This window comes from Rhinatrema bivittatum, chromosome 9 (assembly GCF_901001135.1).
Source record: "Rhinatrema bivittatum chromosome 9, aRhiBiv1.1, whole genome shotgun sequence".
In the NCBI taxonomy this organism is placed as follows: Eukaryota; Metazoa; Chordata; class Amphibia; order Gymnophiona; family Rhinatrematidae; genus Rhinatrema; species Rhinatrema bivittatum.
Window position 1 is genome coordinate 19111082 of NC_042623.1, and position 18120 is coordinate 19129201.

Sequence of the window (18120 nt, forward strand, 5' to 3'; positions counted from 1 at the left end):
TATGCTCCAGAGGAGCAGTAAATAGTGAAATAAAATAAATTTTGGATAGCTAGGTAGGGGTTAGGGGTCAGGGTGGAGAGGGGAAAGGGAAAGAAGGTTAAGCAGGAGAATAGGCAAGTTTCCTCCTAGTCTGCTATTTAATTGGAGCAGACTGGGAGGGAACTGGAAAAAAGGCTGATCACGTTGCTGCACATAATTTGAAAATTCCCCCCCGTCTGTGTGCGTCGCAGTCTGCCTGCACATGCAGCCGGACATCGGATTTTATAACATGCGCGTGCCGACACACGCATGTTATAAAATTGGTGTGCGGTTTTGAAAATCGACCCCTTAGTCTCTTGATCTGGGCCTTCTCTAAGTTCCTTCATTCCCCAGGGGCTGCCTATTCTTTCCTGGTCCCAGCTAGATGTATCCCTTCCCAGCAGGCTCCACCTGGACCATGATTCCCTGTTGTCTGAGGCTTAAGTTGGACCGAGCCAGTTCTCTAGATTTGTTACTCATTCACAGTGAGATTTAACTCAAGCTTGTGGTGGGTAAGCCACGGTCTTTCAGCAGAAAGGCAAATTGAAACCATGTAGAATGTATCAGTCCAAGATAATGACACAGGGATAAAGAACTGTGTGGTTTGCATATGATCTATATTCCGTACAAAGCCCAGATAGTAACCTGCAAATTGGGGATGCTGGTCATGCTGAGTCCTGAGGGACCTTGGTGGTAACAGCATACCATGCTGGGCTACTTCCACCAGTTCTCACCTGATGAGATCTCTGAGAGATACAACATGAACCAGTTGAGAACTGTACCTGAGATCCCACGCTCTTAAGCGACAGAGTGGAATTTGATGGTCAAGCATCTCAAATGCAACAGCGATATCTATCAATAGTACAAACACATATCTTTAACTATTATCAAACCCTCTTCTAATTGCATCTAAGCTAGAGAGTAAAAGGGTCTCATTGCTGAGAGGATTTCTAAAACCAAATTGAAATTGATCCAAGACCTGATGGTCTTGAAGACCCACCCACCCATCAGATGTTCCTAGGTTTGTGGTGAGGGAAATGTGCTTCCAAGGCAAGGTGCTCCCCTATGACCTCAAAGTGGCCCCGAGGGTATAGTGGCATGGCTGCCTCAGCAGGGAGTCTGAGTATTAGCATACCTTGATGGCAGGTTCTTCTTCATCAGGCATTCTGGCATCCTTCAAAGTTCATACAGCTCATTTAGTTCCTGGGTTTCCTGATCAACTTTGTCAAGTGAAACCTGGAGCTTGGATAGACTTTCTTCAGGAAAAGATGTTTCTTCCTATTTGAGAGGTACTACATTTATGGTGGACCTAGTAAGGGCCTTCCTTCAAGACTGAGCGTCAGACCTGGTTCTTCTCACACACCTACCAGCTGTGGTACATATGTCTGCACATGTGGAGCATTCAGTGGGGTTTCTAAAGCCAGGGGGATCAGCTCTATCAACGATTATCCCACCAAATTTCGATAACCTTCAGAATGAGAGCATTCCTACAGTGGTGGAAGAAGTTCTAAAGGTGGGATCATTATGTATTTCACTGCACCAAGTTACTTTGTGTACTGATGTCCCCATCAAGGAATATGGGGGGCAAGCATTGGTGTGATGTGGCCCTGAGGCTTATGACCCCCAGTGGAGAGTCATCTGCAAATCAACCATCTGGAACTGCAAGCCATTCACTATGCTTGGAGGGCTTTCTTGCCTCTTGTGAAAAAGAATTGTAATCAAGGTGTACAATCAAATGCTCTTGTTCTATATAAACAAGCAGGGAGATGTGGGCTCTTTCACCTTCTGCCAGGAGGCCATCTGAATCTGGTCATGAGTAAGAAATCACAATACCCATCTTCAGGTGACCTACCTTTCAGGAATCCAGAATACGTTGTTAGACTGCCTCAGCAGAGTATTGCGACTGCGTGAGTGGTCCTTGGATCAAGAAGTAGTGGATGATTTGTTCTGTCACTGGGGGAAGATGGTAATCAACCTGTTCACTTCAGAAGTCAACAGAAAAGTTGAAAATCTGTTTCATGCAGCCAAGTAGATACAGATCAGCTTACACTTTTTTTCTGCTAACCTGGAATGTCTGTCTAATCTGTGTAGCCACAGATTCCTCTAATTGCTGGGACTGTCAAGAAGGTCTTTTGGGACAAGGTGAAGATAATCCTCATAGCAGCAGCCAGGCTACAGCAATTGTAGTATCCATATCTTATCCATCTGTCAGTTCAGGTTTTGGTTCCATTGGGAATATCTGACATTCATCACTCAGGAGAACGACAGGTTCCCATCATTGGCCCTCATGATGTGGATGTTGAATGTGCATCAGTGACCTTACGCCTTCTGAAAGAGGTAGAGGATGTTCTGATTTCTGCCAGGAAACCTTCAAACAGAAGATCCTACAGCTTTAAATAGAAGAGATTCTCGACATGGTTTGGGACCAGTCAACTGGATCCCTTCGCCTGTCAAATGAGGGACTTGCTTCCGAATCTATCCTGCCTCTTGTCCTCAGGCTTTAGCACTTCTTCTGTCGAGGTTCATCTCTATGCCATTGTGACATATCACCAGCAGGTGGAAGGGATTCTGATCTCTTTCCACCCATTGCTATCAAAATTTGTGGAAGAACTCTGGCATTCCAAACTTCCAGTACCTTGGGACCTCAATGTAGTCTTAGATGAACTCATGAAAGCTTCTTTCAAATCTCTTGAGTCGGTGAACTTGAAGTTTCTCACCTGGAAAGTGTTTCTCGTGGCAGTTGCTTCAACCTAAAGAGTGAGTGAATTATAGGCTCTGGTTTCATATTCACCCTGTGTGAGTTTTTTTCATAATAAGGTGGTTGTATTAACTTCAAGTTACTTCTGAAAGTGATATCTGCATTTTACGTTAATCAAACTTTTTTTTTTTCCCCAAGACCATATGCCCACAAGAGGAGGATGGGTTCTTCACTATTTGAACTCTTGGCATATGATCTGAAGAGAACATAACCTCACCATCCAGCTTCTCAACTGTTTGTATCCTTTCATCCCAATAAATTGGGAAGGGCAGTTGCTAAACTAATGCTGTCCAGTTGGGTAGTGGACTGTATTGCCAACAGTTATGTGCTGGCTGGTTTATGTAATTACAGACTGTTAAGGCTCATCAAATGAGAGCCAAGGTGACTTCAGTGGCTCATCTCAGGGCGACTTCTGTTGAAGACATTTGCAAAGCTACTTGGTCATTGCTTCACATTTTTAGATTCCATTAGTGTCTAGACAATATGTCCCAAGGAAACAATTTTGAACAGGCAATTCTGTGCAGCCTGTTCATCCAATAGACCGATCTCCACTGGTGAGGGCTGGGTTGTCTGTTTCAGTTTTTACTTTGCAGTACAACCTTTGGAGAGGTGGGTCTGTGTTTGATGCTGTTGGATGATATCACTCGTATTATAGTCCATTCTTTCTACTGTCTATGGAGAAACCTGTTTACAGGTAATCTAAACTTGCTTTTTCTAGTTTTATTTTATTTTTATTTTATATTTATTTATTTTTATTTTATATTTATTTATTTTTATTTTATATATATTTTATTTAATTTATATTTTATGTAAACCCAAAAGTTTTGTTTTGCTGGGATGTAGTTGGTGATGGATGGGGGGAGGAGGGTGGGAACACACCTTATGATTTGAGCATTCTATTTTGTGGATAATGTCACGAATCCTTAGTATACAAAAGAATGCTATCGCATGTATTCAGTGGGGTGTTATTGGAATTGAAAATCTTAAATTTAAAACATTGTTTGGGGATTTCAGAAGTCCAAACAATCTCTGTAATGGATAATATGAACTGTTATCTTAAGTATTAGCTTTTGAAAAGATTCTTGGCATTAGAAAATAGAAACTGATGAATTTGACAAGGTCTGTGGCTTCCATTTGAGAAAAGAAAAATGACCTGGATGTTACTTTATAGTAATCTTATGAAAGAAAATATTGATGTGTATTTCATTGACACCAGAGAAGGAAAAAGGTATATACAACTGACATATTTTATACAACAAAAACTAGGAAGTGGAAGTTTAACGATATGGAAATATTTACTGTTTTCATATCATTACAGTGCTTGGGAACTTGTCCCATAGAACATAGTCTCATTTCTGAAAACTAGAAAATTACCACTTAAGGATTTTTTTGGACCCAGGAATTTCTTCTTGCTGCATTGGACTTCCAGAGTGATTGGCCCTTTGGTGCTATGAGCCTTCCTCCTCTGCAATAGCCCTGCTATTGCAGTGTCAGTCCTGAGCCCCTCCATGCAGCCCTCCTAACTTGGAGCCTGTCTTCTAGGCATCACAGTTGAGCGATGGCTGAAATTCCTTTCTACCCAGGCGATGGGAATGCTGTGGACTTAATGTTCACAGCCAGCCCCAGGGAGGGCGGGTGGCAGGACAGAAGCCTGGCCTAGGAACCGAACTCAGGTCGTCTTCCACATGGCAAAACTGCAGCTGAGCCACTGGGCCAGCCGAAAGATGAACAAAAATCCCACAACTAGAGATTTTGTTGTTTTTAGTTCAGAGGTTTCGTAGCAAAGAAATTTGTATGAAAACAGGACCAAAGGCCCTGACTCGGAAATTGAACTACGGTATGTGCAGCCTACCTTCCAAATGTCCCTACTTTTAAGTAAGGCAGTGCTTGTGGGACAGTCTCATTTCTGTCCATGTCCTTGTATTACACACTTCAGTAAGTATTCCTTATGTACACTGGAAATCTATATATTTTTTTCTTTTGGTCTGAAACCTCCTGATAGATTCAAGGATACAAAGCATTCCTTAAAAGGAGCGCACACAGTTCTTATAGTACGATAACCTCAAACTTAAGTAAGTCTTTGCTTTCCTTGTAAGAGTTATTTTCTGCTCTGCATGTCTAATGTTGTTTTTTAGTGCCACCGATCTGTGGGAAGCATTTCAGCAGCTGAAATGCCACTTTAATGGTTATTTTTGTACATGTATTTTCTTCCTGCAGTATCTGATATTGAAGCTAGAGAGACCTGCCATAGTTCAGAGCATCACATTTGGCAAATATGAGAAGACCCATGTTTGTAACTTGAAGAAATTTAAAGTCTTTGGTGGAATGAATGAAGAGAACATGACAGAGCTGTTATCCAGGTAAACAATGTCTCAGGAGCTATTTGTCAGTCATTATAACCCTTTGGAACCCTGTAGGGTTCAGTCTTCTGGCTTTTATGTGATTCGGAAAGGCTATATTTCTATCTACAGGCACCACAAAGATGATGATGATTCTCTTTTCTGTAGTGCTTTGAATCCATATTGAATCTCTAAATACTGTTCAGACACTGTCCATCCCATGACCCTGTTGTGACTTCTAGCATAGAAGGAATTATTAGGAAGGAAATGGTGAATAAAATGGAAAATGTCATAATGCCTCTGTATCGCTCCATGGTGAGACCCCACCTTGAATACTGTGTACAATTCTGGTCACCGCATCTCAAAAAAGATATAATTGCGATGGAGAAAGTACAGAGAAGGGTGACCAAAATGATAAGGGGAATGGAACAGCTTCCCTATGAGGAAAGACTAAAGAGGTTAGGACTTTTCAGCTTGGAGAAGAGACGACTGAGGGGGGGATATGATAGAGGTGTTTAAAATCATGAGAGGTCTAGAACGGATAGATGTGAATAGGTTATTTACTCTTTTGGATAATAGACTAGGGGGCACTCCATGAAGTTAGCATGGGGCACCTTTAAGACTAATCGGAGAAAGTTCTTTTTTACTCAACGCACAATTAAACTCTGGAATTTGTTGCCAGAGGACATGGTTAGTTCAGTTAGTATAGCTGTGTTTAAAAAAGGATTGGATAAGTTCTTGGAGGAGAAGTCGATTACCTGCTATTAATTAAGTTGACTTAGAAAATAGCCACTGCTATTACTAGCAACGGTAACATGGAATAGACTTAGTTTTTGGGTACTTGCCAGGTTCTTATGGCCTGGATTGGCCACTGTTGGAAACAGGATGCTGGGCTTGATGGACCCTTGGTCTGACCCAGTATGGCACGTTCTTATGTTCATGTTGTAATTGTTGGCCCATGATCTGGCTATTTTTGTGTGTGTGATAACACTTTTTTGATTATCTGAGGTGGGTAGTAACATACCATTTTTATTATTATGGGTGAACCGTAACTCAAGACGGGAAGAGTCGCAGGTGAGTTATGCAGTTCCTTCCCCATCAGGCATGACCCTTTGAGGATAAAATGGTCCTGCGCTGCCCAGCCTTACAAATATTTAGTCTAGAAGAGAGTAATTAAAAAAAAAATAAAAAATAAAGTCAAATCATCTAATCTGGTAGTTCATTGCGGTTTCCTTTAAGCTGTTTGCTTCTCTGCTTTTGTTAGAAAGAAAATCCTCTTTTTGACTTTCAGCTCATTCTTGTCCATGTTGCCAATCTTGTCCATGTTGCCAACCTGCTGACTTTCTCCCTTTTCCTGAGGGGGGGGGGGGGGATACAATGGCCCATATCCCCTGGGCTGCATAAAAAAGGGCGTGCTAGGGGAGAATTATGCATCCGTAGCGCTCAAATGCATCGGGCGTCCACAGTTGCAACAGGCGACTCAATTCAAGCGTCTGTTTTTAATCCCGCGTCTTCAGGCTGATTTTTTTGTTCTGCTGAGGTTGCTGAAGTGTCTTAGATTAAGCACCCCTTGCTACGGGCATCTAAATTGTGTGGCCTTAAGACTTTTTTTTTTTTTTTTTATCGAGCCAATCATTTTTTTCCCCACTGCAGGCAGTAAACTAAAATGTCACAAGGAGGAGAAACTCATCGTAATACAAAGGGCCGTATTTTTAAAAATTTCTCATGAGCCCTTGAGTTGGAAATTGATTGTACGCCACCTCTGGGGGCTGGAGCTAAATTTGCCACGTTAAAAAGAGTGCGTTGGGCGCCCAGCGATTTTTCTCCTTCAGGGAGTAATAGCTAATGGCCTCATCTGCATGGAATTTATATATGACGGATGCTATTGGCTACACATTTGTTTGAGCACGTATTTTGGATGCACCGATCTGCTTACTGCATTGGATGCTAGTCTAGCTGGCCTAAAATGCGAAGACCTACGCACTAGGCTGAGCTCACTTTATTGCATCATCGGCCCCTGTAACTGTATAACTGGTGGTCTGCTTTCACACCGTTCATCATTTGTGAGCCCCCAAGTGGGTGCTTGTGCTTGATCAGGCAAACAAGTGAAGTGAAATCCTCAGGTGGGGGGTAGGTAGAATCTGGATAACAACAGTACAGTTTTATGCACTGACGAAATACAGTTTCAGGAGCAATTTTGGGGTAGCAGGGGAAGGGGGGTTGTAGAGGGGCCAAATAAAAACAGCAGAAGAGAATTGCTTACTTCCGGGGAAGTCTGTGTGTAGCCTGACATCCGCTTTCTAATAGCAATTCTACAGCACTCTGCTTTCAGTTATGTAGCGCCATCTACCTGGAGTTGTCTCCTTTTAGTATTAGTCAGGAAGGAAAAAAATATCTCAAATTGTATAAGTCTTTGAAGATTTGACTGTTTTTTTTATCAAGCTTTAGATGTCTGTTTTTCTTTTTTTAACATTAAGAAATGTATGTATTGATTTTATCAGTTTTTTACATTTATTCTGTTTTTTTATTTCTTTGACTGTATTGCATATTTTATTTTTGTAAACTGCATTGACAGTACTGTATTGATTAGTGGTTAATCAAATAATGTGGTCAGCCTAGCTATTAATGACACAGAGAACATGGGTGAGACTCCGTATATGCAAATTTATTTCATGCATATTCATGGTGGATATCCTGAAAATCCGACTGGCTGTGGGGTCCCCAGGACGGGTTTGGGAAGCCCTGTTCTTAGGCCCTAGAGCTCTGTCCGGGAGCCTTGCGGTCATGGACTCTTGGTTAAGCCACCAGGTGTCACTGTTGCACGATAACGGACTCCCTCCCACCTAGGGCCGTTAATTTACATTTCTAGACTGCCATCTTTATACCTAAATACAACACACTGATTTGAAAGAAAAAAATAGTACAGTCATAAACATGCATCAATACGTCATTAATTTACTATATCGATAAACTAATACATCAGTAAAATAAAGTAATATAAAACCATCCCTGGCCAGCCCAGGGTGTGGAGACTTAACTTGTAAATCAAACCCAGATCCCTCTACGTGGCAGTGACACTAAGCAACGACGCCAGTCCTCCAAGGTACTCTAAACAGATTTATTTGGGTTTTTTCCATAAGATTTTTAGCACCAGAGGTAAAACACTTTTTTTATTGTAACAAAATATGTTTGAGATACTGAGCCTCAGGAAATTTAGTAAAATAGAAGTGGGTGCTTAAGGCATGTTTGTTTTTTTTGGGAGGAAGGAGGACAACAGGACTCTTAACTGTGACTGAAGTCCTCCAAAGCTGTTGGTTTAATTTTTAAAGATTAAACACAGCAGAAACCACTGGTACGTAAACTTCAAAAATTAAGAAAGCCCAAAAGTACTCCAGTCACACTGCACACAATATATGTATGCAGAAGAAATCCGCAGACAGCTCACACTGAGATCCTGTGATTCATCAGTGATAAAAAAAAAAGAAAAACTTAGCGCTTCCACTTGTCATCACAGGAAAAATCCCTTTCCAGATTTTTATAATGAAAAATTTATACCATGAATAATACTCAACATTTGCAGTCTTTAGAAACCCCCAAAATCTGATACAATACTTATCTGGAAAAAAAAAAATGCTGACGTGGACGACACTTGGCTTCACTACAGCTGCGTCAGGGCCAATAGTCACTTTATATACAATGAGGAAAATCTCAACAGTATCCCGTTTCATTAGCAGTGAGAAGAAGCAATTTGAAGAAACAGATTGTTACTTTATTCTTTTTCTCTTCCACAGTGGCTTAAAGAATGATTACAACAAAGAAACATTCACCTTGAAGCATAAAATTGACGAACAGATGTTTCCTTGTCGTTTCATTAAGATAGGTAAAATCTTTTTTTTTTTTTTTGTTTTGTTTCTCTTTAACATGGTAGAGTTTCAGAATTTTTTCTGTTCTGCCTTGGCACTTGGCACCTACTGTACATTGTGTTCAAGATAAGCGCTGCTGTCTCCATTTCATCTGGTGGGAGGAAACCATGTCCGTGGCTTCGTGCTGTGTCCGGTCCTTGTTCTAGACAGACTCTCAAATGAACCTGGTTCTGTAGCCCATTGCTGTCCATCTATTCCTGGAATTCTCTCAAGATCTCTGACAAACTACAGGGCCACTGTAAATACAACAGCATAGCTTCAGAACAGGTTTAATAGCTGTGTTTTGCCCATAGGTGTGTAGGTTTTGACAACTTAAAAGCAGATCCCCATGATGTGCTGAGGATGACACTGTCTCTAGTTGACAGTTCACTTTGAGTAGCAGTACTGGCTGTATTGCTGAAAATATCAACTTGGTCTGTATCTTGGCTTGCTTGCTTGTCCTTTCGTCTCCCTTCTTTATTGTTCTCATGTGTTTTCTGTTTTTTAAAGGACTTCTTAAGAATTGGCATGCAGCTTTTATTAAGGCCACATGGCTAGTTTTTAATCTCCCTTCCTGGATCTGTGCTTAAGCTGTTTATGTGATCTTATGTGCATCAGTTTGATGCCTGCAGGGGGGGTCCTGAGCGTCAGAAGAGTCAGCACGGAAGTGCCGGCTTTACTTGGAGTCGTCATAGTGAAAGTAGTGATGTGGAAACAGCTTTCCAAAGCTTTAAGTGCTGTTATAAGATGGGATGCTTTTGCCAGGAACCAGGTTCACCTGATGTGGTCTGACTGTACAAGGCTGCTGAATTTCATTGCTTGCATATTGGTATAAAAATGTGGTAGTTGCTTCATGTTCTTTTGGGCTTCCCTTTGGAATTGGCTACATTTATGCCTAAGGGCTTCAGGAAAGGTGTAAAGGCATTTTTATTCAGCAAGGTGTTGTGTTTTGTATAATTATTTTTATAATTTTAATTTTTGTTTTAATTAATTATCTACCTTGAACAAATATTTGGTAATAAAGCGAGGTATAAAGATTTGTAAGTAAAAAGTGTCCCTCCTGGGTTTTTTATTATTCTCCCTCTGCCCGCATAGCAACATCTAGAGGACCCTGATATGCCACTGGACTTAGTCTGACCACTAGATGCTATCTTTGTTCAATGGCTAGGGCTCTCTTCCAGCCAGGGACTCTTAGGCTTACTTCCGTGTCTCTTCCTGAGTGGCAGAGGAGCAGATGCCAGACTCGGGAATGCTACCCTTATCTCCTGCATGGCAGCTGACAGAGCTGCCACTTAGCCATCACAATGCTTCTCCTAGGACAAGCAGGATGCTAATCCTCACACATGGGTGACATCAGATGGAGCCCGGCACGGAAAACTTCTGTCAAAGTTTCTAGAAACTTTGGCTTGCACACTGAGCATGCCCAGCATGCCACTGTTCCTGCATCCATGCGGGGTCTCTCTTCAGTCCTTTCTTTTCTGCGGAGCTGTCGTCTCATGGAGGTGGAGCTCATGCTATTTTTGTCGGAAAAAGTGAGTTTTTTTGCTTCACGATTTTTGCACATACTTTCCTGCACTGGGTCTCTCTTCAGTTCCCCTTGGGTTCTTTTCGGTCGGTGAATTTTTCGCTTCTTCCATATCCGCCAGTCGTCATGCCCTTGTAGTCTCTGTGCACCTCATGGCTGCCTCGGGCTTTTGCCGATGCCCCCAGAATATGGCTCTAACTGATCCACGTAAGTGTGTATCCTCTGCCTGGGAGCATTGCATGATGTCCACGGCTGCGACTTGTGTGCTCAGATGATGCCGAGGGGCCATCAGGCCAGGCTGGACAAAATGGATAAAGCATTTGACTCGGGCAATTCCAAGCCCTCTACTCTGGCGTCGGCGCCTAAGGACTGAGGGGAGCCGATTGCTCTCTGTCACCAACCCTCCCCTGAAGGTCTCAGGGCAGGGGGGCTCTGGGGATCAGCCAGTCTCTGCTTCCTCAAAGTCCCGGACTTCAGGATTGTCGTCTTCATCCTCTGTACCTGGGAAAGACCGGGCTGAGCACTGTGGGAGATTCTGCAAACATTGGCACCGGTCCCTGTCTGAACACGGGACTGGGCACATGAGGACCATGGCGCTTGTTGCCCTGCCACCTAAGCGGCCTCGACACGAGGAGGCCCCATCCTCCCTCAATGTCTGTGGTCCAGGGCCGTCTGCACCAATTCCGGTGCCGACATCGACCCTCCTCAGGACTCTGAGGAGGAGTTGGGCCCGATCCTGCCTTTTCAGCCTGCCCTCTCATTGGAGGGCGGAGTTGGAGCATCGGGTGTGGATCGTGCTTTGCATGAATGGGAGCTGGCGCCCCCACCACCGATACCGGTGCCATCATCGATGCCTTCGAAGCTGGAAAACTGATGCCTGCTTTGATGCCGACTGCGGTGACTGGGCTGGAACCGTTGCTGGATCACCTCAATGTCCTCCTCGGTGTCCTCACAACGCAGTTGAGGCCAGCGCCTTGCGATCCCTCTGTGACCCATCAGGTACCAAAACGCAAGACGTCTGAGTTGGTCCTCGTGGGGGATTCCTCGGGAGATGAAGGCCCGTCGGTGCCATCTGCACCTTGAGGTCCTTTGGGGCCTGTGGTTTCCCCGGGCCTCCCGGCGCTTGTGCCTAAGGATATGCCCGGGGTTCCACGACCTTCCTCTCCGGGTGATCTCGAAGAGCCCGAGGGCCCTTACGACCCCTGGGTCAGGATACCTCCTCCCCTTTGTCGGTGGACTCTGATGACCTTCCGTCAGATCCTTTCCCTTCAGAGGAATGCCGGCATTCTCCACCAGAGGACTTGACCCTCGCTGGGTTCATCCGTGCAGTGACAGAGACTATCTCTTTCCAGCTCATGACTGAAGAGGATGCCCGCCATAAAATGCTCGAGATCCTCCAAGTTCATCGATGCCCCGAAGGAGGTCGTGGTGGTGCCAGTGCATGAGATTTTCTGGGAACTGCTTCTCCAGCTGTGGGAACACTCCCTCTCTTTCTTTCGCCTCTGTTCACTGGAAGGCCGATGGGGTGTATATTGTATGACAGGCTGTGGCCTTCGAAAAGCGCCAGCTTCCCCACCAGTCGTGGTTGTTGAGTCTGTGCTCAAGAAGGCAAAGCGATCAAAAACCCATGCGTCAGCCCCTCCGGGTAAGGACAACTGAGCATGGGAAGGAGGGTGTATCAGAGCTCCCTGTTGGTGGCCCGTATTGCCTCCTACATCTTATACATGATCCAGTATACCCACAACCTCTGAAAACAAGTCCAGGAGGTGGCGGATGGCCTGGCGCAGCAGCCCAGGAGGCCCTTATGGTGCTTGTCCAGCAGGGCCTTGAATGTAGTGAGCATGAGGTGTGTGCTACCTACGACGTCTTTGAGACGGCAGGGCGTGAAGCGGTGGCAGGTATTTCTGCCTGTCGTCTGGCCTGGCTTTAGGGCCTCAGACCTTCACCCTGAGGTTCAGGACCAGCTAGCTGACTTGCCTTGCACCGGCAATAATTTTTTTGGTGTTAAGGTCAAGAAAACGTTTGCACAGCTGAAGGACTACCATGAGACTCTCCAGCATTTGTCCACTAGCGCCTTGGCCTCACCTGCCTCCTCCAAAAGGTCATCCCGGGCATGGCTGAGGAGGCCTTTCTATAGACCAAGGAAGGTACTTCTGCCACCCCCCGCTCCAGGCCACAGTAGGTAAGTGCCAGGGGTAGATCCCATCAGCAGCGGTGCCCCCACCCACAGCCAACCCCCCAAGCTAGTCCCGCTATGAGGATTTTATTGGCAGCAAGGGGGCATATGCCAGTTGCCTCTTCTGGTGCCCGGGGTTCCGCTGGTCTGGGGCTGGCTCGGTTTCTTTGTGGACCGGTGGCCGGCCGTGATGTCGGATTGATGGGTCCTGTCCATCAACAGGCATGGCTACGGGCTGAATCTTGTGGAAACTCCACCAGATTTTCTCCCAAGCCCTCAATGGGGTCCCGTCTCGCATTCAGAACTGCTTCAAGAGGAACTCTTAACCCTTCTGCAAGCCAGAGCAATGGAACCTGTTCTTCAGAGGCAGCAGAGTCTAGGGTTTTCTCCTGTTACTTTCTGATTCCAAAGAAAACAGGAGGCCTTCGTCCCAGTCTGGATTTGCGAGCCTTGAACATATTCCTAAAAAAGGAAAAGTTCAAGATGGTATCCTTGGGCACCATAATCCCCCTGTTGAACGAAGGGGACTGGCTTTGCTCCCTCGACCTAAATGATGTGTTCGCCCATATCGCAATCCTCCCAAATCACAGGAGGTACCTTCGCTTTGTGGTGGGGCTCCAGCATTTTCAGTACTGTGTGCTCCCGTTTGGCCTCGCCTCTGTGCCACTGGTCTTCACAAAATGTCTAGCTGTGGTAGGGGCTTGCCTGCGCCAGCTAGGGGTCCAGGTGTTTCCATACCAGGACGACTGGCTGGTTCAGAGCGACACTCAGACCCGCACAACTGCAGGCGCTACGCAGTACCATCCAGGTCCTGGAGCACCTAGTGTTTTTAATCAACACCCAAAGTTAAATCTCCACTCTTCGTCACAGCTGCCATTCATCGGGGCCTTCCTGGATGCGACACAGGCCAGGGCCTTCCTGCCATGTGACAGACTATGTGCCCTGGTTTCCCGGTTGAGGGAAATTTAACTGAGCCGGCTAGTTTCAGTGCAGCATATGCTGCAGCTTCTAGGACACGTGGCCGCGACTGAGCATGTTACTCCTTTTGCCCATCTCCATTTGCGCCAAGCCCAGTGAACCCTACGTTCCCATTGGCAACAGGCCACCCAGGGCCTTCAGGTCCGCATCCAGGTGCTCCCCTCACTCAGGACTTCTCTGACTTGGACATCTCCACTCAGCCTTGAGCCGTATATTCCCTTTCGAGCACCCTTGCCTCAGGTTGTGCTGTCCATGGACACATCCCACTTGGGGTGGGGAGCCTACGTCGATGGCCTTCGTACCCAGGATTTCTGGACCGTGCAAGTGTCACAGTTTCAGATAACCTCTTGGAACTGAGGGAAATCCGGTATGCCCAAGGTCATCCTTGTTCGAACGGACAACCAGGTGGCCATGTGGTATATCAACAAGCAGTGGAGTACTAGGTCCTTCCTCTCTTGTCAGAAAGCAGTGCAAATCTGGAACTGCAGGGGATGTTTCTCCTGGCCGTGTACTTGGTGGGTGCAGAGGACACCCTAGCAGAGTGGCTGAGTCGTACCTTCCAGCCCCATGAGTGGTCCCTGAAACAGGAGGTAGCGGATCGACTCTTGCGCCTCTGGGGGACTCCGGACATGGACCTGTTTGCCTCCCCCAGTAACGCGAAGTTGCCCCGGTACTGCTCTCTGTCCAGGTCAGATGGCGTGCCATTCACGGATGCCGTTGCCATCCATTGGGGGACGGGCCTCTTGTATACCTGTCCACCTCTTCCATTAGTACTGAAGGCTCTCCTGAAGCTTCGCCAGGACTTGGGGGTCCTTGACCCTTGTTACCCCACATTGGCCACATCAGGTATGGTTCCCACTTCTGTGGCAACTGTCCAGACGGAACCCGATCCGTTTGAGGATGCTCTGGACCTCCTTTCCCAGGATCAGGGCAGGCTGCACCATCCCAACCTCCATGCACTGTCTCTCATGGCATGGATGTTGAAAGGTTGATCCTGCAGCCTCTGGATCTTTTGGAGGACGTGGCCTGAGCAGAAGGGTCTTAATCCCTTCTCTTGCCCCATTCTGGACTATCTGCTGCACCTCTCGGAGGAGGGACTTAAGACAACTCCATTTGGGTGAACCTCAGTGCCATAGGTGCGTACCACCAGTATGGTTCGCCAATTCTGTGTAGGGCCGTTCATATGGGGCCTGCTTCAGCTGCAGCCTCCACTGCGGCCCCCTGCTGTTTCATGGAACCTGAATGTGGTGCTGGCCCAGCGGATGAAGCCTCCATTTGAGTGGCTGTGCTCTTGCGCTCTCAAGCATTTGACATGGAAGGTCGTCGTCTTGATAGCGGTCACATCAGCGCACAGGGTCAGTGAGTTGCACGCCTTAGTGACTTATCCATCTTGCATGAGGTTCTACCATGACAGGTTGGTTCTGCGCACGCACCCTACATTCCTACCAAAGATAATTACAGACTTCCATCTTAACCATTCTGTTGTCCTACCTATCTTCTTTCCCTGGCCTCATACAAGCCCAGGAGAGAGGGCGCTGCACATGCTGGATTGTAAGATGACCCTGGCCTTCTACCTGGACCATATGGTAGGCCACAGGCTGTCTGTCCAGCTGTTTATCTCATTTGACCCCAGCCGGCTGGGCAGGGCCATTTCAAAACACTCTTTCCACTGGCTAGCGGACTGCATCTCTTTCTGCTATGACCTGACGGGACTGCACCTGGAGGACCATGCCACAGTGCACTCTGTAAGGGCTGTAGCGGCATCTGTGGCCCATCTGTGTGCAGTTCCGTTGGGAGAGATCCGCAGTGCAATGAAGTGGAGTTGTCTCCACACTTTCGCTGCGCATTATTGTCTGGCCAAGGATGGCCGGCTGATTTGCAGATTCGGCCAATCTGTCCTGCGAAACCTCTTTTCAGCTGTGAACCCAACTCTTCCAGCATAGGCCTCTGGTTTTTAATTCAGGCTGTCCCCGCTGTTATCAACAACACATCTGTTGTTGTGTCTGTTGGTCCCACTGGTTCGGGTCCAGCCTGTAGCTAGGGATTCACCCATGTGTGAGGACTACCATCCTGCTTGTCCTAGGAGAAAGCTCAGTTGCTTAACTGTAACAGGTGTTCTCCTAGGACAGCAGGATATATTAGTCCTCAGGAAACCCACCCGCCACTGCGCAGAGTTGGGTTCTCCTGGTTGGTTTGTTCTTTTATTGCACCTACGTACACAACTAAAGAGAGACCCCGTGTGGACGCAGGGATAGTGGCATGCTGGGCATGCTCAGTGTGCCAGCCAAAGTTTCTAGAAACTGTCCTAGGAGTATACCTGTTACAGGTAAGCAACTGCACTCTCCCTAAACTCCCTTTTCCTAACAGTAACCGTCCATGTGTCAGCAGACTCTAGTATCAGATGTCTGTCCTTGCCCTGATGTTATAGTCTGCTTAGGCAATTTATAGAGCAATGAATCATTAGTTAACTGCAAGTGCACCCATCCTGTGTTTTTTGTTTTGCTGTTTCCTGGATCTTCCTAATGGCACTTTGCCTTTTATCTTTTTCTTTCAAGATTTGCAATGAACTATATCTGATTGTGAAATGTTAGTTACATATAAAAACATTGAACTGGAAAAATAGAACACTTTTTTCAGAAGCATTTTATTATGACAATAATGCAGTCCTGGGCATTAAATAACACCTTGCATTTGTATAATCATACAAACAGGATCTCATGAGGCTGTTCATTTAATATTTTGGAAACTTGAATGCAGCTACTTTTGAGTTGGATGACTTAGAAGTACTTTTTGGCACCAGTGCTGCATGACGGCTTCCTGGGGGAAGAAGGGAAAACTTTGTTTTTGTTGTTGTTATACTGAAGATAAAGCTCCATGGAGCCAGAGCAACTTAGTGGATTAATTCTGTCTTGATGCCAGGCTCCAGAAGAAGAAACTGCAGTTCATGGCCATTCTGTTGACTGCTGCTCACGGGACATAACAAATGCAGATCTGAGAGCCGGAATTGGATTGCTAGCTTTATTCTAAATATTCCTACATTCTATAGAAATCCAAACCTAATATGGTTCAGCTAATATGACCATTTCAAGGGCAAAATTCAGATCTGGACATTGCTCTTAAAGCACAATTGACAGGCCATCCTGAAGGGTTTGATTCCCAAAACCAGTCTTCCATGCCCCAGTTTGGCTGGATCTTGAGATGCTGCAGATGCAGCTTGTACAGTCTTCAAGGTGGGGGAGTTTCAGCCATAGCCTGTTGGTGATAGTGGCCAGACGGAGGATCCACATTAGCTTGCTTTCAAAGAGAGTTGCAGTTTGTGGCCCCTAGTTGAAGATACTCACTGCGGTGGCTGATCTGCATTGGAAGAGGGATATAAAATAGGGGGCACTCTCTACACCTCAAGATAATTGTGACTGAAGACGTATGGTGCTGTAGTCCAATAGAGGCCAGTTTTAGTTGAGCTGGAAGCTCAAAGTCTCAGCCCTAGATTGCTCAGTTTATTTATGGGCCTCCTATGCAAGGCAGTATTAAAGGCTTTGTTGAAATCCAAGCATATCACATCCAGCACATCACCCTTTCTAATTCTTTGGTGACCTTTTATAATTTGAAGTTACAAATGATCTGTTTTCTAAGCTAAATATGCTGTAACCTGCTTCAAGTGAAACTTGTATTCAGATAGGGGGGAAATAAATTAATAAAATAGATTATATTCTAATCTTAATAGATATTTCTGCTGCTTTTGATACTCTAAATCATGACATTTTGCTTTCATGTCTGGCTGAAGTTGGAATATTAGGGTGTGCAGTATTGGAAAGGTTCATGTCCTATATATATGATTGCTCCCAGCAGATTAGAATAAGCTTTTGAGACCTCATCTTGGTGGTCTGTTTTCAACAGGCATCCCCCGGGGTCCTTTCATATCAACAGTTTTATTTAACATCTATTTAACACCTGTATGTATTCTGCTTGATAGGCTAGGAGCAGCTTACAAAATGTATGACGACAATATCCAGTTTTTCTTTCCTCTGAAATTATCTTGGTCTATTACATCTCAGTTTGCAACAGTCTGTTTAGTTGCAGTTAGGAGTTGGTTAGATCATAATAAATTGAACCTCAATGTCGATACTACTGAAATAATTTTGAGCCAATTGAAATCTGCTTATTTGCCATCTGTATTTACATTTGGCAGTCAAAAGCATTTAGATCTCACAAAAGATTTGGAACCTAGAGGTAATTTTAGATCCTATACAATCCTTGTCCTGTATATACTCAGTTGTGCAGGCATTGTTCGCAAAACTACATCCTTTGCAGCATCTTAAACCCTTATTAGATATTAGTGATTTCCGCACAGTCCTTCAATCCCTTGTATTGACAGGGTTGGACTACAGTAACTCCCTATATATAATAGTCTACCATCTAGTACA

At 45.4% G+C, this 18120-nt stretch overlaps 1 protein-coding gene across 4 annotated transcripts in view; it reads left to right on the forward strand.

Annotated features, from left to right (window-relative positions):
* MKLN1 (muskelin 1) overlaps positions 1 to 18120 on the forward strand; it is a 315844-nt gene that overhangs the window by 96129 nt on the left and 201595 nt on the right. For all 4 annotated transcript variants that reach the window (XM_029616983.1, XM_029616986.1, XM_029616984.1 and 1 more), the window contains 2 exons: positions 4994 to 5136; positions 8907 to 8995. In XM_029616983.1, coding sequence (XP_029472843.1) covers positions 4994 to 5136; positions 8907 to 8995 — 232 coding nt within the window. The remainder of the gene's footprint in view (positions 1 to 4993; positions 5137 to 8906; positions 8996 to 18120) is intronic.